This window comes from Rhipicephalus sanguineus, chromosome 4 (assembly GCF_013339695.2).
Source record: "Rhipicephalus sanguineus isolate Rsan-2018 chromosome 4, BIME_Rsan_1.4, whole genome shotgun sequence".
NCBI lineage: Eukaryota > Metazoa > Arthropoda > Arachnida > Ixodida > Ixodidae > Rhipicephalus > Rhipicephalus sanguineus.
Window position 1 is genome coordinate 59,153,236 of NC_051179.1, and position 23,346 is coordinate 59,176,581.

General features: G+C 44.3%; 1 protein-coding gene across 1 annotated transcript; it reads left to right on the forward strand.

The window, feature by feature from the left end:
* The first annotated feature begins 12,055 nt into the window (after window positions 1-12,055).
* Window positions 12,056-18,857, forward strand: LOC119390055 (synaptosomal-associated protein 29). The gene is made up of 4 exons (XM_037657583.2): window positions 12,056-12,376; window positions 13,113-13,214; window positions 14,429-14,756; window positions 17,985-18,857. Exons 1-4 carry the CDS (start codon window positions 12,098-12,100, stop codon window positions 18,149-18,151), a joined length of 876 nt encoding a protein of 291 aa, XP_037513511.1. The 5' UTR covers window positions 12,056-12,097; the 3' UTR covers window positions 18,152-18,857.
* Window positions 18,858-23,346: the final 4,489 nt, after the last annotated feature.

Below are 23,346 nucleotides of genomic sequence, written 5' to 3' on the forward strand. Positions count from 1 at the left end.
GTTGCTGTAATTTACAGTGTTCATATTTTCTGCTATCCATGGCACATTCAAGGTTAACTGTGTACTCTCTAGGGATGTCAGATCTTAATTCCTGTGATAAGTTTTGTACGCTGCATTTCGAAGCCTGAAACCGTTACTTCTTTAGTGGGCGCAGTTTGGAACATGGATGCTGCATCCACAAATATTTTCTGAGCTAACGTCTAAGATGGCGCCTTTGTTCCGAACGCCTAGTCTTACTTCTATAATGATGCGAGTTCTTTGTCAACATTTTTTCAGTGAGAAATGTTCCAATTCAGAGGCATGTTGTAAGAAAGTTCCTAAACATGAGCAGAATTTGGGGACATGTGCACGTACCGCCATTTCTCGTCGGCGACAGCAGTGGCCTGTCGTAACTGAATGGGAAATAAGCGAAAAAAATATAGGCTGACGAAAAAAGCTAGTTATCAAAACGACTCCCGGTTCTATATAGCAGAGATTTATTTAAACATTCTGTTGAAATTACGGGGTCGCACTACAAACCGCGTAGACTTCCAGGGTGTTTAATATTTTACAATGGGGCCCAATGTGTTTCCAATGGGCAGTGTTCAATTGTCCTGGGTAAAGTCCCTTGATCTAGGGACCTTAGTCATGGGAAGCCACACGCTTTGTAATGCGATACTGCAGTTTTACCAAAATGTTCTAGTAGTTCTCCGCTGCATAGAACCCGGAGTCGTTTTTGATAACTAGCTTCTTTCAAGAGATGATTTTTTTCGCCTATTTCCCATTCAGTTATGGCAGGATGCCGTTGCTGCCGCCAAGAAATGACGCCACGTACAGATGTCCCCAAATCCTGGGAATGAGTTCCATTTTGTGAGCAATACACTTTAGCAACAGTGATTTTGCAAGTTATTTACGTTATTTTTATTACGTATTCTTGGCTGGATGGGCCAAATATTATTTTGCAGTTTTGTTTTGTATAGTGTTTTCGACACATTGGAGTTGATTTCCACTAACTGTGGCCTTAAGTAGCGCTACTGAACGATTGTTTTGAAATGAACAGTGATTCCACTCCTGCGCCAACTGCGTCAAAGTGCACCAAATTGTATTTACTGCACCATCCTGATAATATCGACGAAAATTGCGCCAAACTGCGCCAAAGTCTCGGGTTTGGGGGCGTCTATCACCGGCAATCGCACGGCCGGCGCGTCAGAACATGTGCAGCTTGATCTTGGGGCTGCCAAAGTCGAAAATTCTCATATGACACATATGCCTCGTATCCAATAATCTCGTATGAACACATATGAATCATATGTGTTCTCGTATGATCATACGAGATTATTGGATATGTGTCATACGTGTCATATGAGATTTTTCGATAGGGAAGAATTATTCCGCTGAATAAATAGCGCTCGCGCGTGCGTCCCGAATAAGCCACGATGCCATGCACGGTGCCGACGCAGCTTCTCTTCTGCAAGTCGGCTCGACAGCAAAACGCGCTCTCCGCAGAGGCTCGTGACGTCTAGGCCTCTCGGTAGCGAGAAAGTGCGACGGCGATTCATCGGCGGACGTCGTCTGTTCTAAAAACGCTGCTGATAGCTCGTTTCAAGCGTCGCACGGCACGTAAGGAAAGCAATGTTCAGTAATAACTACATGTGTGCTGCTAAAATGTCAATGAGAACTAGCAGACAATAACGCCAAGGAAAGTATAGGGGGTGTTATCTGTAGTATTTAGAATATAAATGTGAAGAAAGTAAAGTGGACGAAAAGATGACTTGCCGCCGGCAGGGACCGAACCTGCGACCTTCGAATAACGCGTCCGATGCTCTACCACTGAGCTACGGCGGCGGTCATCCTCCCGTCCACTTTCTGGGGTATATATGTTGATTTAAACCAAGGAGTGTTAGTCAGCGCCAATCGCAGCCATGGCGGCGAGTGTGGAACACTCTTTTTCTGCCTTTTTTGGCGTCACGTAGCACGTGATCTTTTTACGAGCTGGCAGCTGACCAATAATCCCTCGCATACTACCTGAAGGCATTAAGTCTGCCAGGACGAGACCCTCGCTATGAATGAAGGAAAGCAGATGATTTTTAAGGGCTCGTTTATCTTTGTTAGACACTTAATGCCTTCGGGTAGTATGCGAGGGATTATTGGTCAGCTGCCAGCTCGTAAAAAGATCACGTGCTACGTGACGCCAACAGGCAAAAAAAGAGTGTTCCACACTCGCCGCCATGGCTGCGATTGGCGCTGACTAACACTCCTTGGTTTAAATCAACATATATACCCCAGAAAGTGGACGGGAGGATGACCGCCGCCGTAGCTCAGTGGTAGAGCATCGGACGCGTTATTCTAAGGTCGCAGGTTCGGTCCCTGCCGGCGGCAAGTCATCTTTTCGTCCACTTTACTTTCTTCACATTTATATTCTAAATACTACAGATAACACCCCCTATTCTTTCCTTGGCGTTATTGTCTGCTAGTTCTCATTAATATTGTGTCTAACAAAGATAAACGAGCCCTTAAAAATCATCTGCTTTCCTTCTGCTAAAATGTCTGTCACTTCTGTTTCCGGACATCGCGGAATGAAATCTGGGATCGCTAGCAGTATATATATAGAACAATATCAAATTTTCCTTGCTTCGCGTTTATGGAAGAGCACGCGAACGGTGGAAACATGTTCACACTTTCCTCAGATATACTTTATCCATGGATCTTCATTCGGAAGAGCTTTTTCGTAATTGCTTATACCAGTACGTCCGAGTTTAATCACTCTGCGGTAAATACCCCCTAAAAGGCCCTGCCCTTTCGAGCTCACATGCTAGGGTTCCAATTCGAATTTTTTGCTTGCTTTTTAAAAATGTCATCTCATTAATAAAAGCATATATCCTGGTCGGAGCAGCCACAAATACGCAGCTGTCAGTAGCGGGCCCGTCGCTGACGGCCCACAGTGAAGCGGCTACCCCATGTTACACGTCCGCCCCTCGCTTTCGGTGGTCAATAGCTGAGGGTAAAAAAAAACTCAGTTTCGCTTAAGGGCGAAGCAATGAATGCGATACCAACAAATTGTATTGTTAAACGAAGTAAGGCTAGTAGCTAACCCTTTTGGATCCGATCTCGCGTAACTCAACAAAACACTGGTTTAAGGGAATATGGCCGCTCCAGGAACCGAAGCGTTTTCTTGCCCTGAGTTCTCTAAACACGAAGTAAGCGTTGAGAGCACAGCAAGTTTACGAGCCGTCTCCTGATGCCTCGAGATGGCGCGCGCGCAAGCGACTTAGGGATGGTCGATTAAAATTTTTAATCGATTAATTGTTAATCGTTAATCGATTTAGCCTTTAATCGATTAATTGCTTTCGGTGGAATCTTTTAATCGATTAATCGATTAATCGACATTTTTAATGGGTGCTTTAAAACCGATATATCTTTGTTTGAGAGGCATCGTTCGTGTTTAATATGGCCCCAATTCTTTTTATTAGACGCGTTGACGATCCAGAATTCCCACTTTCGAAAGTGTCGACGACGGGCCCCTTGTGTCCATTGTGCGAAAATTCACACTTTCGCACACTGGACGCAAGGGGCCCGTCGTCGTTGGTTGATGTCGCGGATTCAAGAATCTGTGGCCATCATCCCTGGACTATTCGGCAACAGGTCGTATTTTCTCGAAGCCTGCCTACTCGAGCTCATCGAAAACGGAGGCACGTTCGGGGACCACACTGGTTGGAAAGCCGCCGTTGAAACATGCAGCATGGCGAAGGGTGAGGAAATCCCGAGAAAGGTAAAAGAGAGACGAGGAGAAATTAAATAAGACGCTCGCTCTAGTAAGCAAGGCATCTTTTCTCGGTTTGTCGGTTAGATATTATGGAAGCCCTGCATAATACTATAATTACGGACTGACGCGATCTTTTTCTTGAGGTCACCTATGCAGAGATTACACAGAAATATACTGGCCTCAAACAGACCATCCGTACAGGCAACTGCGGGAAATAGAAGGAAAGAAGATGACATTTACGGGCTCGTGTTCTTTGTTAGACACAATAATAATTAGGACTAACAGACAATATTGCCAAGAAAAAGTATAGGGGGTGTTATTTGTAATAATTGGGATATAAATCTGAAGAAAGTAAAGTGGACAGAAAGATAACTTGTCGCCGGAAGAGACCGTACCTGCGACCTTCGAATAACGCGTCCGATGCTCTACCACTGAGTTACGGCAGCGGTCATCCCTCCGTCCACTTCATAGGGCATACGTGTGCATTTTTAAATCTAGGAGTGTTAGCGCTGATCGCAGCCATGGCGGCGAGTGTGGAACACTCTTTTTATGCCTTTTGGCGTCACGTAGCAAGTGATCTTTTTAGGAGCCGGCAGCTGACCGATAATCCCTCGCATACTACCTGAAGGCATCAAGTCTGCCAGAACGAGACCCTCGCTATGAATGAAGGAAAGAAGATTACTTTTAGGGGCTCGTTTTTCTTTGTTAGACACAATAATTAGACCTAACAGACAATAATGCGAAGGAAAGTATAGGGGATGTTAAGGGTGTTATGACAAAGGAAAACGAGCCCCTAAAAGTCACCTTCTTTCCTTCATTCATAGCGAGGGTCTCGTTCTGGCAGACTTGGTGCTTTTAGGTAGTATGCGAGGGATTATTGGTCAGCTGCCCGCTCGTAAAGATCACGTGCTACGTGACGCCAACAGGCCGAAAAAGAGTATTCCACACTCGCCGCCATGGCTGTGATCGGTGCTGACTAACACTCATAGGTTTAAATGCACATGTGTACCCTATGAAGTGGACGGGGGGATGACCGTCGCCGTAGCTTAGTGGTAGAGCATCGGAAGCGTTATTCGAAGGTCGCAAGTTCGGTCCCTGCCGGCGACAAGTTATCTTTTCGTCCACTTTACTTTCTTCACATTGATATCCCAATTATTACAAATAACATCCTCTATACTTCCCTTGGCATTATTGTCTGTTCTAATTAATATTGCGGAAAATAGAGTGACATGAGTTTTTGCCTCCCGGCTAGAAAAAACAGCAGCTGCGCCAGTATACTCCGCAGGTTTCACCTGATCTTTGCCGTAACACGGCGCCACTCACACCTTTTCACTCGTGCGTACATCCTGAACTGTGAGCGCTATCTAGTGTACCAGACATTACAACATAAATTGCGCGACTCTCCTTTCTTGTCACAGCAGAAGACTCTTTCTCCCTAAATACGCGACCATGCAGTATTACTAAGTGCTCCACTTCTTCAATAGTAATGCACTGGATGCTAGACGTTCGGTAAACCGACGCGTAAAGTTGCGGATTACATAAAGGGTCTATAAGACCCATTTCACAATTCGCGAGTGCGCATTCCTGCGCTACATTTTCTCTCAACTAATGGCAGCAACTTTCGTGCTTCAAGTGGAGACGAGGTCGTAGTTGCGCGTGCTGGCGTTTGTATATTATGCGTGTTCGTGTCAAGAGAGCCGAGTCTACACTTTCCGCGTCCCAGCGCAAGCAAACCGCGCTTGAACACTCTGTTTGAAGAAGTGACTAGCTGCCATTAATTGGGCGAACTGCATCGTATGAAAGTTAGCTCAACAATTATGAAAATGGTATATATACCCTATAAGACGGGCAGTTGGGCTAGTTGGTATACAGCATAATAAAAGATGGTTACTAGCGTTCTTCTCCTCTTTACGCTAGCAAACGTGTCTTATTATGTATATACGGATTACCTAATCATCTCCCCATCATCGTACTTCATCACTCTTTTTCCACCGTTGCGTTTTCCCCGGTGCAGAGTAGCAGGCAGGGGCGTACTAGCTCAGGCCGCCCTCTCTGCCTTGTAATATATTTTCTCTCTCTCTTTCATTGGTAAACAATATTTTATTTGCTAAAGAGTAAAACAGAACGGCACTAACAACCAGTGAGGAAATAAGCAGCGCATATTACAATGCCGCACTTACACAAGAATCGAGTAAAACCTGAGGGTTGAATAAAATACAAAGAAAGTTTCGATTGACACTACAGGTGAGGAAAACTACTCGTTTATCAAATGTAAGCAGACGCGTTTATGCGGCAACACGATGAAGCAGCGCGGCAAAAAACAAACACGAACAAAATAAGCTACAAGACGATGCGCTGGCACGTATGAAATTTACAGAAAAGAATAAACTTCTCTTTTGAAAGTTGGCGAGTCGCCGTGCTGCTTACTTTCTCAATAGTTCCCTTTTGTTTTGTTTCATGGGGTTGCTGCTCCGAACCACACGCTTTTTTCTACTGAGCGATGAAATGTCAGTTGCCCGAGATGCTCGGGCGACAACCGACACCTCCTTTAGGTCGCCACACATCCAGCATGCGAAAAAAGGCGGTCGGATGCTACTGACGTTGCAGGAATTGGCAAATACTCCATTGCAACGTCAAACACATGATCTAGGCCAGTTCGCATGCTGTGTCAATTCTCAAGTGAATTCGGATTGGTGCGGCGATCGACTACAGAGTTACTATAGTATGTCTTGAACTGAGAAGGCATTTAGTTCATCGGATCGTACTACAGTGCAACGCAATTGCGTAGAAGTGCGCGATCGACGGCATCCCAAATCGAACCAGAAAAAGCTGTAGTATTCGGCTTTGCAACTTCCTGCGTAGCGTTCAGGGTCTGCGTCTCAGGATAGCGCGCCTCGCAGTCATGCGCTCCGGCCAAGGGGCGAGGTTGGGGGCGGGAGGGGGGGATGCCGTAATCGATTAATCGAATAGTTTTAATCGATTAATCGAAAGACACAAATCGATTATGATTAATCGATTAATTGTGGACCTTTAATCGATTAATCGATTAATCGTTCATCGATTTTACCATCCCTAAAGCGACTGCGCCCTTCGAACGATGCGGTCCCCTCGCCCCCCCCCCCCCGCTCCCCTGGCGTCCTTTCATGCTCCTTACGAAAGACGGGCGGGGCGTTTCCTCTCTGTTTGATGAGCAATCGACGGCAGGCCCGCACGCGGGAAGATGTTATCTCATGCGCTGTCCGTGCGACGGAGACAGACGGCCGGCTAGCTTAATCTCCGCTTCAGCCGCGTTCGTCGCCAGCGCTCGCGAGCTTTTACCCGCGGCTAGAATGCGCGTGGTGATGTTATTAAGTTGGTCTTTATACAGAAAATTACGGCAATGGCGACGACAAAAATCCGCGGAGAGCGTCCATATAATTGTTATCACAATAAACATTTAAAAAAAGTTGAGGAGCCATTTCACTCTGTGAAGTGGACGATAAGCGAAGCTGTTTCGCGCATGGCAAGGAGGTGACATGGTGGAGGACAGTTTGGTATGTAAAGCCAGGTTGTTAACGTTCAATACGCAATATTAATGCGAAAGCATCAGATGCTTTATCAAACACGAAAATTGACCGTCGGCGGCGTCAACCGATTGATGCAAAAAATAATCATGTGATGGCGTCATCATCACGTCATAGATCGTCAAAACTTGTGACGTCATCATGGCGTCATATATCGTGATGTCACGTGATGACGCCATCACGACATCGTCGCTTTACACTGCTTCCGTAATCGGTGCGCCGATCATGGAGCTAGCGCAAAACCAGGTGAGGTGCAGATAGCTTGCAGAGGAGGAGGGGGAGGATCAACCCGTCGATCGAGAAGAAAAAGAACCTGGCTTTCGCCTTGGAGTTTTCTTAGGGGAATGCATTAGGGACATGTGTGGCTCTTTTTGGCTCATGTGGCTCTTTCGCATTGAGGCACTGCTGTACATCACGGCGTTTGTCTATATACAATGTCTGCTGATAACCACATAGATGTATTTAGAGTGTTATTTCATAAAGTGCAATTTTATTGATCTGATATTCTGTTTATTTGCTAGTGTCGAAAATAATCGCCGAAGAGGTTAATTCAGAACACTCAACTGCATGAGCCCTTATTTTTTCATTAGCGAATGAAGTATGGAGTTTTCCTGAGATGATTTTTTCCATGAGATTTGCAAATCGAAATATTTCTAGCCTTCATAAGAGCCCCATAGTAATATTCCGGTGCTTGAATGTTATTGCAATATGCTTCTGTAGTGCACTCCAGGATGTAAAATTCGCTGCTCCAGAGTGCTCCCAGATGCAAAATTATCTGCTCCAAAGTGCTCCAAGATGAAAATTTTGCTGCTCCAAAGTGCTCCAAAACGGAAATTTTGCTGCTCCAAAAATTTCTCCAAATCAGAAGTTCTCGGTAGCATCACTGAATGAAGAGAGGCACTCACCAGGTGCTTGATGCATGCGCCTCCTTTCCTGCTTACAATGCTGTGTTAGAGCAAGATTGCGAGTTGGGCTAATTGGTTTACGTTCATTTTAGGAAAATGAGGTTGAAGCGCACTGAAAGGAAAAAAAGAAACGTGGATAGTAGAAGTGGACAGGACAGTGCTTACACCTGTCCACTCCTCCTGTCCATGTTCCTTTTTTTTTTGTTGTTGTTGCTGTGATGTTAGCTGTGGCTCGGTGTAGCGTCTTCTAACTCATTCACCTAGCGGATTGGTATGGCAGATTCATCAATGACCGCAAATGTGTAGAGACTACCGATCATCTCTTGTGCCGCTGTCCATTTTTGTTTCTATGCTGTACAGAAATCGTTGCTGTTTTACATAATAAATTACGACATGACCCCTTTTGTCTGTGAATTTACGAGCTCTTACTCTGTAATATTAAATACAAAATAAATTAACTGTAATTACTATAACAGGGAGGGCTTCCTATAAACGTGCACTAGTAGCATCCATAAAAAATTACAGCATATCCACGGGTGAATGATAAAGAGCTTGGGCGAAGCTCCTGAAGCAATCATGGTTACACCGTGAAATGTTTAGTGGTTTCGCCCAGCAGTAATCAAAGCGATACGCCGCTTTGATTATTTTTCCTTTTTCCTTTTTTCCTTCTTTTTTAATTATTTTATTTATTTTTTTTCATTTTTTATTTCTTCATTTTTTATTATTTTTATTTTATTTCATTTTTTTATTTTTATTTTTTTTCTCTCTATGGGACAGCGCCATCTATTGAATGATACGGGAGACGCGATAGCGGGGACACGCCGCATGGAGCGACGACCGACCAGGTGATGCTATAAGGAGCTCCGCTCCTAAAACAAAACAGCGAAAAGAAATGAGATCCTGCATGACGTCGACGTCTTAAAAACGTCTAAAAAACGTATTTTCAAAGACAATGCAATGGGATATTTTAGGTATCCAGCAATCCCTTTTATAGCATGGGATTTTTTACGACGTTTTTAAAACGTTTAGATTAGACAAGATATAAGACGTTTTCTAGACCTTTAGCTTCCATTCTGTGAAGTCTTCTAGACGTTTTCATTGTCTCGGGTAAATGTTTACAAAACGTCAATTATCCGTTTTGTGCTACCTGGGCCCCCTTAGCGCGCACGCCTATGATATTTGTAGCAGGATATGATACGGATGACGAGTGTGGTAAGGCTAAAGCCGTGCCACACTCCTTCGACTACAGATGTGCAGATTAAGCACCGGGATGGTTTGTACAGCAGGGGCTGATGGTGCGAACAGCCGTCACAGCGTGGCTGTTCGAAGACGAAGAGAAAAGCGTTGTGGCTTGCGCGTTCCGAGGGACCGAAATAAAGTTTATTCATCCATCCATTCATTTCTGATAGTCACCATTTTGTCTACCTGTAAATATATTGTAAACAGACTTGTGACTAAGTTACACGTTACGATATATTACGAGTGAGCCTAAATACATTTCGCTTATTTGCCGATCTGTGGAGAGCAGATGTATGGACATGCACTCTCCCTCGTGAAAGTACACCATCAAGACGGCTTCTTCACCCAAATCCTCCTTTACCCTCCCTCAAACTCTCACGAAGTGAGGTGAGAGGATAAAAATGAGTGTCGACGTCTCGAAAGTCTGTGAGTGACAGAGGACAATATCCACGAAGTGAGAATAAATGGCGAAGTTGCAATTCAAGCGCTAATTTTCTCAAGATGGCGCCGCACGTGGGTTGCAGTTGTTATGCTCAGCTATGACCCGAAAGGCGCGGGTTCAATCTCGGCCGCGGCGGTCGCATTTTGATGTAGGCGAAATACTAGAGGCTCGCGTACTGTCGACGTCTGTGCGCGCTAAACAATCCCAGGTGATCGAAATTATCCGAAATCCTCTATTGCGGCGTCTCTCACATAGCCTGGATGTCTTCGGACATTAAGCCTCATAAACCAACTAATATTTTCTAGTCATATATTGTGTATTCCTCAGCGAATACCTTGCGTTTAAACGCAATGGCATCGTAATAAAACGAAACAATTTCTGTCGTCCAAACGTACGTCTGGCGACAGCGTCGTTTTGTGTTAGGCACGTTAACTGTTGCGCCCTTATATCACAAAATTAGTGCACCGATGCCAGCTTAACGGCTTGCCGGGGGTCATGTCCACAAACTCCGATTGTCAGACGGAGTGCAGATGTTGCTGTAACCCTGTCATGACACGACACGTACCAGGGGCGTAGCCAAGGGGGGGTTGGGGGGGGTTCAAACCCCCCCCCCGAAATTTTTCAGTTTTGCTTGCGTATATATGCACGCACACATACAAACGCACGCACGAACATACATGAAGTATGGTTGAACCCCCCCCCCCCCCGAAAAAAATTTCTGCCTACGCCCCTGACACGTACACGGTCCTACATCAAGGCACCAAACATATGGAAACATTGCTGTGGTGTTTCTTCAAAACCTCAGCTACGCCAATGAGACGGGTTCAAATTCGCCCGCGGCACCCATCCTAACTCATTCCATTGGGGCAGAATACATGGCAGGCTCATGTACTAGTACATGAGCCTGGAACAGTGCAGGAACAGTGAGAGAAACAGTGCACAGCTGTGCACTGTTCCTCTAAAAAGGAATTCAGTGGTTTTTGTGGTGCTGTGCACGACCGAGTGTCCCGTGCACAAGTCAGGTGTGGATCGCATACACAACCTAAGGTACAGCGATCAACTGCGCCGTGTTGTCCGATTCCCCCACGGCGGCATTTTTAACCGGTAAAAAAGGTCTTGACAGCCCTCTGGGACAGTCGACCATAGCTGAGAAGATGTCGAATTCGACAATGACAAAATTTAACCGACAGTGTCCCAGAGAGGTGTTGGGACATCTTGAGTGGCACTAAAACGGGCTAAGGAAAGCGAAAGGGTCGTTTAAAGCTAAAAGCTATAGACCTTTTCACAGGAGAGAAAAAACGCCGCCATGCTGGGCTGCGCGCGGGAGTACAAAGGCCGAGGTCACAGCCTCCACAGTGCATTTTTCGGGGCTCACGCCTATTCAGCGCAGCCCAGAGAGGATTATGGCGGCGCCCAGGGAGCCGTCTGTGAAAAAGTCTATAGTACTACATGTGCGGCCTTCAAAACGCCGATTATCATGTCTATGCCAGACAAAATTACGTTGCGCTTAACTAACTAACTAACTAACTAACTAACTAACTAACTAACTAACTAACTAACTAACTAACTAACTAACTAACTAACTAACTAACTAACTAACTAACTAACTATAACTAAGTCTCTCAAAGTGTTAGTACAGAAAACGGGACCCTCGGAATGCAGGAATCGAGCGAGCCAATGTGTCACAGTGTACTTACGTTAAAAAAAGAAGCTAGGAAAATATTGTAGCCTCTCTACAGCCATTCTGTCAATTCCGAAACAAAAAGACGCATCAGCTTCCTGGGTACCAACACGGAAATTGCTTTGCAGAAATATGCAGTGAAATAAAGCATTTATAGCACTTTGGAATTCTATAGAACTACGAAGGAAAAGAAAAGCCGTACCCTTTAGGGGCCTGCAATTTCTGTGGAAGGGTGTCACGGAAGCTTCAGCAATCGGGTGATCCAGTTCCACAGATCCAAGAATTCGCCATTGCAGTGATATGTGTTTCACATGTTGTCAGACCTACAGCCCTGTGGAAGCTGCAGCGTCAAATGGCTTTACGCACAAGTGGTTAAAGTCCCTGTCTGTGTATGTGAATCGCATTGGCCTTTATACATGCGTCATCGTACACTGTAGCGTCAAGCGAGCGAGTCAGAAACATCGGTAGGACTCAATGTGCTCTGGCAACACTGGGCTAAGGTCACGTGCCAGTCAAAATTGAAAGATGGCGAGCGCTGGACGAGGAAAGGCAGCAGCGAATCCGTTTTTCGATGACGAAACTACCGAAGACGTGGACGACTTCACTTTCCTCAACAGTGCCCGCAAAAGCAGTTCGCCGTACTCACTGGGAAATGAGCAAAACCTCCGCAATCGGCAATGGGAGCAGCAGCGCGAGCAGCTACTGCTCGAACGTCAGCAGCTGGAAGACAGCATCCTGCAAAGCTCCAACTCGGCCGTGCGCGTATTGTATGACACAGAACAAGTTGGCATAGCCACTGCCGAGGTGAGTTCCTTGTCCGACTCACCATTCGTTCTGTGTGCCGTTTAAAGGGCCGTGGCATGTGCCGTTTCGTTCTGTTGAAGTAATCAGCTGTTTCGTCCCTGCATCTGTAAACATTGACTCATCCGAGCTTACTGCCAGCATTGTGGCGCGAGGAATTGTACACCGCGATATAAATATAAGGAAACAAGCTTTCTGCGAACGTTTTGTGCGTTTTGATCTCATGTAGCTTCAATTCGACCTAAACTCGGGGGCTCTCGTGGCATAGTGTTCGCGCACCTTAGTTTAGCATCCTGCAATCGTGCTCAAAATGTTTTATGACCCGCAGTGCATTTGAGGCTCTCGGAAATACACGGAAAGAGAGAGCACCCGTTAGTCGGATCGTTGAAAGCTTGCCAAAAGCGCCGTAACACACCGTCATTGTTTCCAGCGGGAGGAGGGAAGCGCTGTCACTCGTTAAATCCGAAATATGAGTGATAATGTTGGCTTTTGCGCGTTTGGTTAGTCCCTCGGTGAAACGTGTGCGTTTCGCTTTTAATACACATCTTTTAAGAAAGCCAGCCACCCCAAATGCTACGCCTCTGAGCGCACAGTCGTGTTCCGTACGCCCTTCAGGACGGTGTCATGTAACACATCCCGTATCGCAACGCGTAGCTTGTTGCGCACTCCGGTGCGGTACGTCTTCTCTGTAGCGGCTGAGTCACCTTTCCAATTCTGCCTTATTTTTATCATTCGACAGGAATTGGCGCACCAAGGCGAACAGCTTAAAAATGTTGACCGTAAACTGGACACCATCAACACGAACCTCAAAGTCAGCCAGAAGCACCTGAATTCCATGAAGGTAAGCAGGACATTGTAACTTGTTACCCTTATATCAAAAATTTCATTGATTGATTGATTGATTGATTGATTGATTGACTGACTGACTGACTGACTGACTGACTGACTGACTGACTGACTGACTGACTGATTCATTGATTGATATAGGTTATTCAATGTCACTGTGTCATGAATCACGTTAGGTTAACTACATACTACTTCCCTGGTTTTATATAGCCAAGACTTTGTGGGGAAACCTGACGGTGATAACCTGCAGTACAACGTTTGGTCAAAATAAGGATAATCAATTCAAGAGCACTCTTTTGTTAGGAAAAACCTTTTCAAGCCGAGGAAATCTTAAGGGGCGTTATTTGTAGTTTTCTTTTTAATTGTAGTAATTATGAGATGAAGGGAGACAAAAGTGGATGAAAAAAAAAACCTTCTACAAGTGGGAAATGAACCCACAACCTTACATTCATGAAGCCACAGCATCTCCATTCCTATTGCTTTACAAGCCATATCCTGACTTAACGATTACAACAAAAATAATTTATATGTAGACTGTCAGCTAGCACATCATAGGAACAAATGCATACACTAAAGAAGTGCAAAGCACAGTGTTGAGCGGGTGCCAGTCGATTTAATAGGCTGAGCAGTTGATATAAGATAGCTGCTCACCATAGCTTATGCATTGTGTTTGGGCCAACCATGAGCAAGTGTGCAAAGTATTATATATAGCACAGTTTGTAGTTGATGAACCCATGATGGTGCAGTGTTTTTTACTGGATTTATTAAACTTTGCTGTTTTGCTGTAGTGTGATATGAGCTGAAAATTTTACACTGCAAATATATTACATATGTTATAATAAAGAGGAATACAGACACCAACCAATATGATTTTAAAAACAAATTTCTTAACGCCGTATGATGTGCCTTAGCCACGTTATGTGCCACACATAAAGAAGCAGACAGCTGTGCTAATGTTTACATTGTGAACATGGCTCCCGTGTGGAAGCCGAAATGTTAAGACATTTGTTTTTAGAATCATATTGGTCGGCATTCAAATCCCTTCTTTTAATGTTTCATCCCAACCAGATGGGCGTCCATCATACTCTTGACTTCATTACGTATGTCAGTGCTGTTAAAAGCTTCTCCTTTGCATTGGTTTCATTTAAGCTGTGTGTAAGCGAGCATTTTACACCGGGATACAAGAGTTTAATTTTGTTTCACGTGCAGAGCATTTTTGGAAGCATCAAGAGTTACTTCCGCGGCGGTAGCAGCGCTGATGCCTCTAGAAATGTGGGTGCCACTGCTGGATTTGGAGCCGACGAAGAAGAAGAAGAGCAGCCTGCAACCGACCTCCAGAAGGCGTTGAACAAAGTGAAACAGGAGAGCAGCGCGTCAAGACCGTCCACGCATCCCGCCTTTCGGGTTCGAGGCCTGGACACCTCTGGATTCGGGACCGGCTTCGAGGACGAGCAAGGAGACTTTGCTGCAAAGCCACAGCAGCCAGCCTACAAGAATCGTTCGGCTGAGATTGAGCAGAAGCTAGACTCGAACCTCGGTATGATGTTAAAATTTCGTTATTTGCAGTGATGGAAGTGCTGCTCCAATTGCTCCAAACTGCTCCAAAAGAGAAATGCTGCTACAGACTGTGATTTTTGTTCGTAACTGCTCCAAAATGGAACTGAGAAAATGAAGACGAAGAACTTTTAAAACCGTGTGATATAACGAGAATTTGCATATCAAATATATAAGCTCATTTAACTGCTTTCTTTTTTAACTTCTCATGCAGGCGATTTTGGTGAAATGAGATGACTGAGATTGCTTTGATCTCATACTGATTACCAACTGCTTTTTTGGCAACAGTTATATACTATGTGACTGTAGTTGCTTCTATAATGTGGTGCTCAGCTTTACCATTTATCATTTCTGCCACAAGTACTGGTATTTTAAATATATAACCCATTTCACGGCTCATTCAATAATCAATCTTCTTTTTAATGGTTCGTTTCTTGCAATTTACATTGATCGTTGTCTAATAATAATAGCTGGGGTTTAACGTCCCAAAGCCACGATATGATTATGAGGAACACCCTAGTGGAGGGCTCTGCAAATTTCGACCACCTGGGGTCCTTTAACGTGCACCTAAGTCTAAGTACACGGACCTCAAACATTTTCGCCTCCATCGAAAATGCAGCCGCTGTGGCCGGGTTGATTGTTGTTTGTGCAGTTGCTTTCATAATATATATAAATATTTATGAGATGCTTCGTTGATGCTTTGAACTGCAGGAGCTATATTGCATATATTGCCATCTGTGCCTGGAACACCAATAGCTGCTCTAAACTAGCATATTTTCTACTTCAAAAACACTTATGGCTGCTCTAAAACAGCATTCTTTCTGCTCCGAAATGTGCTACAAAAAGTAAAAAGTCACTTCCATCACTGTATTTGTTACATGTGTACAAAGTGCCACATTATTATCGAATGAGATAAATTGTCAACTATTTTTTACTGGTAAGCAAAATGTCTCGATAACACTTTAGCCCCAAACCGTTCCTATACAGTAAAACCTCGTTGATACGATCACAGCTCATATGAATTTCGGGGTGATACGAATTTTTCGTTGGTCCCGGCCAAGGCCCATTGGCCTGCAATGTAATGGAGTGCGGTTGTTGCGAACCGATTTTCACCCAGCGATGTCTGATACGAACGTACACTACCACTCAGGTACGAATAGATGCTGTCAGCACTGTCGCGGAAGACGCGCCAAGCACGTGCGAGTGCGGGAATGCAAGCGTGGGTATGTGCGCAGCACCACCAAATCGTCAGAATCACGGTGTAAGAAAAACACTTTTCTTACGGTCAGAATAAACCTTCAGAGACTCGTCACGGCCTCCAAGATTTTGTGCGCGAATCTTTGAGGCTCTTATGTGCCTCCGCGTGCCTTTGCGTTTAGATTACGCAGGACATTAGCACCAGGTTTTTTTTCTAGCGCGTCGAGGCGGACTGCTGTCGTAGTACTGCGTTTATATGTGCCTGCCTCTTGCATCAGACATCCTATGAAAAATGGACGAGGACCGAAAGAAGACGAGGACGGTCTTGGCGAAGGAGTCAGGCCTTACAACGCCAACATGTGCGACCGTTGAGGTCACACTTGTGCGGACATGGCCGTAAATCTCGAAAGAAACATCCCCAACACCTCCGCGATGACAAAATCATAACAGGACAGTGGTTGTGCAATTTTGTGGCATTGATCCATTGCATCAAAGTGCTTCTTTCGTTACTTTCGCTGCAGTACTCTTGTTTTCATGCAAAAACGCATACTAAAATTTGGAAGGGGCTACTGCTGTCGCGGGTCACAACGCACCTGGTTCATTAATTAAATACGCGAGTACGGGCGTATATTTACGAGTGCTGGTATGATTGCCGACATCTAAAAACTTAACTGACAATCATTCGGGGTTCTTCCTGACGTTGCTGCGGCTCTGAAAAACAATCAATGAAAATGTACGCCAGCTTTCTTTTGTCGCATGCTAATTTTCCATGCTTTCTGTTGATACGAATTTCTGATGATACGAATGTTTTTGGTGGTCCCGTGAGATTCGTATCACCGAGGTTTCACTGTTTACATCAGTTACCGATTGTAACAGTTGCCTGTACTAGACAATAATTTAATACGAGCACATTGCTCCAGGTGCACTTATACAAGCATTGAGAAGCATTAGCTGTTCTACACATGTGAGATATGTACGGCATGTGTTAAAACTAGTTTTGAAGATAACAGACACTCTGATTAGGTGCACAAGTATTCTTGTCTGCAGGTGAAATCTGCATTTTTCAGATAACTTCTCCATGAAGTTCTGTCGAGATTATTGGCAACTGTGCATGTTATGTAAAAAATATTTAAGCTCGGCGGTAGTTCTCCAAGGTGCCGATGACAAAAGCAGTTTGTTGAATTGACCAACACATTCTTCAAAACTTGAATTGCAACACGATCTCAGACTTTCATTAACCTTCTCTCTGCACAAGCTGATCCTCCTTCCCCATTTAGGGCTGTGTAGAGACCTATGCACACGCAAAAACACTGTTTCGAAAAGCATTTGCTGCCCTGACAAAGACGAGTCATGTTGTCGAAATATTGGATTCAGCGACATTTCATGTTCAAAAACATCTGATAAACTCGGCATTTTGAAGTTAAAGTGGATGCTTCGGCGAGTTTGTATGACATGCTAGAATTTAAAACAGCGCTAAAGACAGAGGACCAGTAAAAGAAAAACGCAGGCAACAGTGCTGACTCACAAGGTTTATTCGTCACAACCGCACAGTGTATACTTCCGCAGTCTCTAACAAAAGAAAGAAGGTACAGTAAAAATGATAAAACAATGATAACAGAACAGCCTATCAGGCCTTTGTTCACTTTATCAAACAAAGCAATTGATTTCCTTTTGCACGTGTGTATGCACTGTGCACAGTGATGATGTTTGATAGGCTGTTAGGTTATCATTGTTTTATCATTTTTATCTTTCTTTTGTTATAGACTATGCAAGTACGCATATATTGCACGGTTGCAACAAACAAACCGTGTAGTGAGTTAGCGCTGTTGTCTGTGTCACTCTTTTACCACTCCTCAGTCTTTTGCACTGTTTTCAATGCTTTAGAGGTTCACTGGTTATCAGACTGTCATTGTTTATTACTGAAGACTATTACAGTGGTGTACACTAAGAAATTACAAAAGGTTTACAATGCACGACTGAAGCGGCTGCTAATCGTGTGTTCCATCGTTTTCAGCGGAACTCGACAGCGGTCTCGGGAGACTGAAGTTCCTGGCACAAGGCCTTGGCAGGGAGCTGGACGACCAGAACGAGTTGCTGGACAACTTGACGGAGAAGACTGATCTGGCTGAAGGAACCGTTGTGCACCAGAACAGTCAGATCAGGCGAATCCTCAAGAAGTGAACGACACCACGCCAGGACGCCATTCGATCTGCCCATGACAAGGTTGACACGCAAAACACTTTCCAAGAACGGTGCGGAGGAAAACGTCACAAGATTGTGTTACACCGATGGAGTTCGTGGAGCTTAGGAGTGAATACTCTAGGCAACTATCCACAGTTGTTCCAGAATTTCTCTTTCTTTCCTTTTTTTTTTTTTAACAGTTTGCCACGGTATTTTTCAGAGTACAGGACTCGAGTTGAATTAAAACAGTTCGCTGGAACACTGCGAAATTCGGAACAGTGAGTTGTTTCGAAGCAGGTCTGCGGTGCATTGGCTGATAAACAATGCGGAGTTTCACGTCTCTGTTAAGGTACAGGTGTTAAATTTTGCAATATCTTTTTATCATCTTAACACTACCATAAGTGGTAAAAAAGGGTGTAACATTTTGTTGTTTTGCATTGAATACACATTAGTGTTACCTTTATGACTTTTTGTGGTAGCATTGACAGAATGTGATAGTACAGTTGTCTTGTCTGGTATATTGTTTAGACCAACTGCGTGCTCTGAGAGCGCTGGGGATTTTTTTTTTTTCTTGGTGGGAACACTGCTGCATAGGAGTATTTGTTACATTTGGGTTTAACTGTACATAGCAGCACTCCCCGATTTCTCGGTGCTTTCAGTGGCACCACCTGAGGCAAATTACTGATAATAAATATTATTCATCGTTGTGGTGGTATACTATTTGATAGTGCTTTTGTGAGGAGAGCACTACTGTCTAGTCAGGGGCCCATGAAAAGATTCAAGCAATCTGCTTTGTACACAGGCTTAAACTTCTGATGTTTCTGCCGTTACAATCAACCATTACGTGTCTTTGATTGTGTCCTCGTTATCAGACCATCGATTCAATAAAGTGCTCACCACTACACCAAACTGTTTGGCGATTGTTAGGCCTTATTCATACAGCTGTCAAGCACTCTGTCGTCGTGGAATTGGCGTCTATCAAGATACAGCGTTTTATCGCTGCTCCTTACAAAGTGATACTCCAGCAGAGAGCGTCAGCTAACACCCTCGTCTTGACGAAATTTAGAAGAAACTAGCATGAAAACTGTCGCATGACGGACACTGGATAACACGAGTGAGCATTTGGGAAGCGGGCCTCGGAGTGAAGATCAGGTCTCAAAGGTTATTGAAAACGCTGAGCAAGCTGACCATGTCTTTTCCTACTTGCCCATTGTAGATGTATTAGAGACTGAGTCCAAATCGAGTTGTAATTCATGGAGGCTGGGGTAGTAAACTGAGCTAAATAGAAAGTCGCACCGTAATATAGCCCAGGAAATGAGCCGAGCACAGCAGAGCTATGACAAAACTACATCAGATATTTGTACCGAAAGCGTGGATAATTTTAGCAGCATCGTTTGCTAGGTGTGCACTCAGTTGTTCAGTAAGTTCAGATCAAGTAAGCATTGTTGTCAAGCAAAATCACGATATGATCTCCTAACCCAAGGTCAAAATATTGTGTGTAAATCACGTTGGAAATATGCACTAACATGGAAAACATTGGGATTTCCTGGATAATGGCCTTCACTTCTGTTGCGAGTTCAAGATGCCATGCATGTCTTGAACCAGTAATTGCTAGGAGCACGGACACAAAATTTTGCCTGATTGTTGCGAAACGTAGTGGTCGGAATTGTTACAAATGGTCACATGTTCACAGTAAAAGCCTATGAGTGGGTCAAGTATAGGTGCATGATGCACACGACCTGCATATCCCCAAGCGTACCTCCAGCAACACTTCCTTGCAAATGCCAAATGGAGATGCAGCACAGGTTCTTTACGGGAGTATAGAGGCCACATGTAGAAAAAGTCACTTTTAAATGGAACATCAACCTCTTGATGGTAGACACGTTACTAGCGAGGGCAGCCAGCCAGTGTCAAAGAACACTTGCAAACGAAATGATTTGCAAAACTCAACTTTAGATGCGATGCTTCATTGATTCTTCTCGGCAATTTCTGCATTGAGGACTTTTTTCTGTGTACTCCAGTTTATTTGTGTAGAACTGCTGAAATGAAGGCTGGATTACGAATTGTAGCGTAGCTCAGAAGTTGCAGTTAGCGCTACTGACCACGTCACTCGAGGGGTTCTTTAGCGTCTAGGAAAAATTCTGATCTAATGCATTTTTAATAGGGCTCTAGGAACACAAGTGCTAATGTCCTTGGCAGGCCAAAATAAGTAAGTATGATATAGATTCCAGCCAGCAGTATAGAATTTTTTTTTGGCGGGTGGCCTACTCCCCTTTATGTATGTTCGTGCTTGTGTGTGTGTGTGCATATATACACATACAAATTGTAAAAATTTCGAGGCAGGCGCGGGTTGGTCAAACCCCCAAACAACCCCTTTGACTACGCTACCGATTTCAGCTCAGCCTCTCAATTTCTACGGTATTTTTTATTGAAGTGCCAGGTTCTTAAAGCCTTGTCAGCAATTTTCATACTTGCATCAATTTTTCTATTTATCATGTGCATCTAGGAGGACTTTCAAAATAATGTGTACAGTTACAGCCACTGATAGATCTTTCAGATAATTATTTTTCGAATTTATGTTACTACTTGGACCAACCCACAACGGTGACACCAACTCGTATAGCTAACAACAGCAATCGAAATTTTGGCCTGTGCTAAGTGAACAGCATACGAAAAGCTCGCGAAAGAACTTCATGGAACACTTCTTTTGGAGGAAACTAATGTATATCGAGCAGAGTGCTTGGATCACAGCTTCCTCTCTGGACTTCAGCGACCTCTTTAATAAACAATCAACATGTTGGGCAAACGAAATTTTTACAGTATTTTGTCAGATTTAAGCATTTTTCAACTTCGAGTGTAGAGTTTGGCTGGACCCACTTTTGTGGCAAACACACCTACACCTCGGCTTGCTTCTCAATTTTAAATTTGGAAAAGCAAGTGGCGTAGACTTATTAGGTTAGTGTGTCACGGTCCTCTTCACCTGCAGGTGGCAGACACATGACCATTGTCATGCGTCTGCTGACGATAATACATTGTTACATTCCATTGACAGCATGAGTGCTAAAACCATGCATAGTGATGCTTTCAAATCGTGTGCAGCTTGTAAGGGTGCGAGTGGCATGTACTGTTCAATGTCAAGCAAAAGTTGTCTAGTCTCTCTAGAACTTGTCGGCCTCCTGCATGGCAACACCTGACTGCTTCGAAAAATGAACCACATTCAACAAAAAAATTTTCGTTGAAGTTGAAAACTGTAGCTTGGGACGATTATGGGCCAATGAATGGTCTCGCAAGAAGCAAGTACACTTTACGAACAACACCTAATAACCTGTACAGCGGTAGTGAAGGGGAAGCAAAAAAGGTTTAAGTAATGATCATGAATACTTTATTGAAGATTATTAAAGAGTGGTAGGCAAAGCAGACAAACTAAAGAGACAGGGAAAGAGCGAATGCCTGCTTGCAAGTCACTGGTAGCTATCATACAGCAAAATAAATGCTACAAGCTGGTAAACCAATCCTTAAAGTCTCCACAAGTTACTTGTGAAGCGGTCTGCCACCGATGAAACTTGTCTATTCAGGGATCATAATCATTCGAAATAGTGACTGTAAGAATGTACATGCCCTTTCCCGTTATTTCCGATGCTGTAGTGTCTTAACTACATGCTCAGAGGCCATTATAAATTGTCACATCCTTGCATGCACATAAATTGGCTTTGTAGGCATCCCCTTTGTGCTGTAGTTTGAAGCCTGCAGTTTCAATAAACCAGTGCTACAGGATTGATGTCCGTGCTTCTGTACAGGCTAGTGTGCAGCTGTTTGTCACACTAGAATTTGAAAGTATCATCTCAGCATTCTGTAGTTCAGAAATTTGTTAATACATTTATTATTTTAGAACCTTGGTCTTTAAAAAATTACTACAAGAAAGATGTGATTTTACAGATGTGCATTATATACCTACAAGCTGGCTGTCCTTTGCCTCTTACAAATTGCACCACTATGAGCATATCTTACGGCTGCATGAAAAACTATTTTTGTCTTTTCATCCATTACAGCGAAGGTGCGTATGTGATGTCAGATGCTTTTCGTCTGCACTACATTCCACCATCAGTCACTTCTGCTGTGTAATTTTACGCAATAAAATGCTGGTCACCAATTCTGCATATTCCAACTTGAGACAATGAATTTTTCTCTCTTGATGCTATTTTTCAAGGCAGAGCTTTCTTTGCGTATGTAATCATGGTTTAGCATGGACAGTGACATCTGATGAAGTGCTTCACCAAGATGAAATGGGCGCTATTTCCTGCAACCCATTGCAGGAGCATGGCTCATCACCATAACAGTGCCATCTCTTGTAGAACAATGTAGCAATGTTCCTTCAGCATCACCTTAAAGGGGTACTGACACAAAAATTTTGGCCTCGCGTTTTTTTTGCTGCAATGTGTTAGCTGGGGGCCTGTTCGTCACAACACGGCACATAGTTTGCTGCAGCGCGCGACAGGATAATTAATCACAGGCTCCTCACTACCTGACCAGTGTCAGTTTTGGTTTCAAACATGACAAGCATCCGGGTGCAACTATCACCATCTAGCGGATGCAGCGCTCGATCACTGTCAGCACACAACTGTGATGCACTTCCGCGCGGTTCGTGAGCAGCCGCCGAGAAGTAGGCTGCTGGAGCGGACACAGCAAAAAAAAAAATGGCGGCTATGATGTCATCATAACTTGTTGCAGCGTGGTCACGTGAGGGAAGTAGGGGGGGTCACCGAGGGTCACCTTTGAGGGTGTCCATAGCGCAAGGGCGTCGATCGCTCATACAAACTTCAAAATTCATTTAAAATCCCTTCCAAGCTATATTTGCTGTTCATATTTTGCAGATGATTTACGCATGTTCACGGGAATCGATCCCGCAGGCTATCTTGGCCGGGAATTTTTGTGTCAGCACCCCTTTAAAGGGATCATGAACTACCCCTCAGACTTGGTGAAAAAACACACCCTTTGGAGCTGCAGGCGCCTGCTGTTTGGCGTCACACAACAGATAGCGTGCTATCAGCCAATAGTTGATATAAATCAAGGGCGGCATTTCAATCAGATGTGCTTCTTGCCACAGGGTGCCACAATGTGCCAGCACTGCACTCCATAGTCTGCTAAGTTGCACAGTACTGCACCAGCACAGGGGAAATCACAACGGGATAAAGCGA

Excerpts from the sequence above, each read along its gene's own strand:
- LOC119390055 (XM_037657583.2), top strand. The coding sequence starts at position 12,098 with ATGGCGAGCGCTGGACGAGGAAAGGCAGCAGCGAATCCGTTTTTCGAT. Across the intron at positions 12,377-13,112 it reads TTGGCATAGCCACTGCCGAG|GAATTGGCGCACCAAGGCGA; the intron begins GTGAGTTCCTTG and ends ATCATTCGACAG. Across the intron at positions 14,757-17,984 it reads GAAGCTAGACTCGAACCTCG|CGGAACTCGACAGCGGTCTC; the intron begins GTATGATGTTAA and ends CATCGTTTTCAG.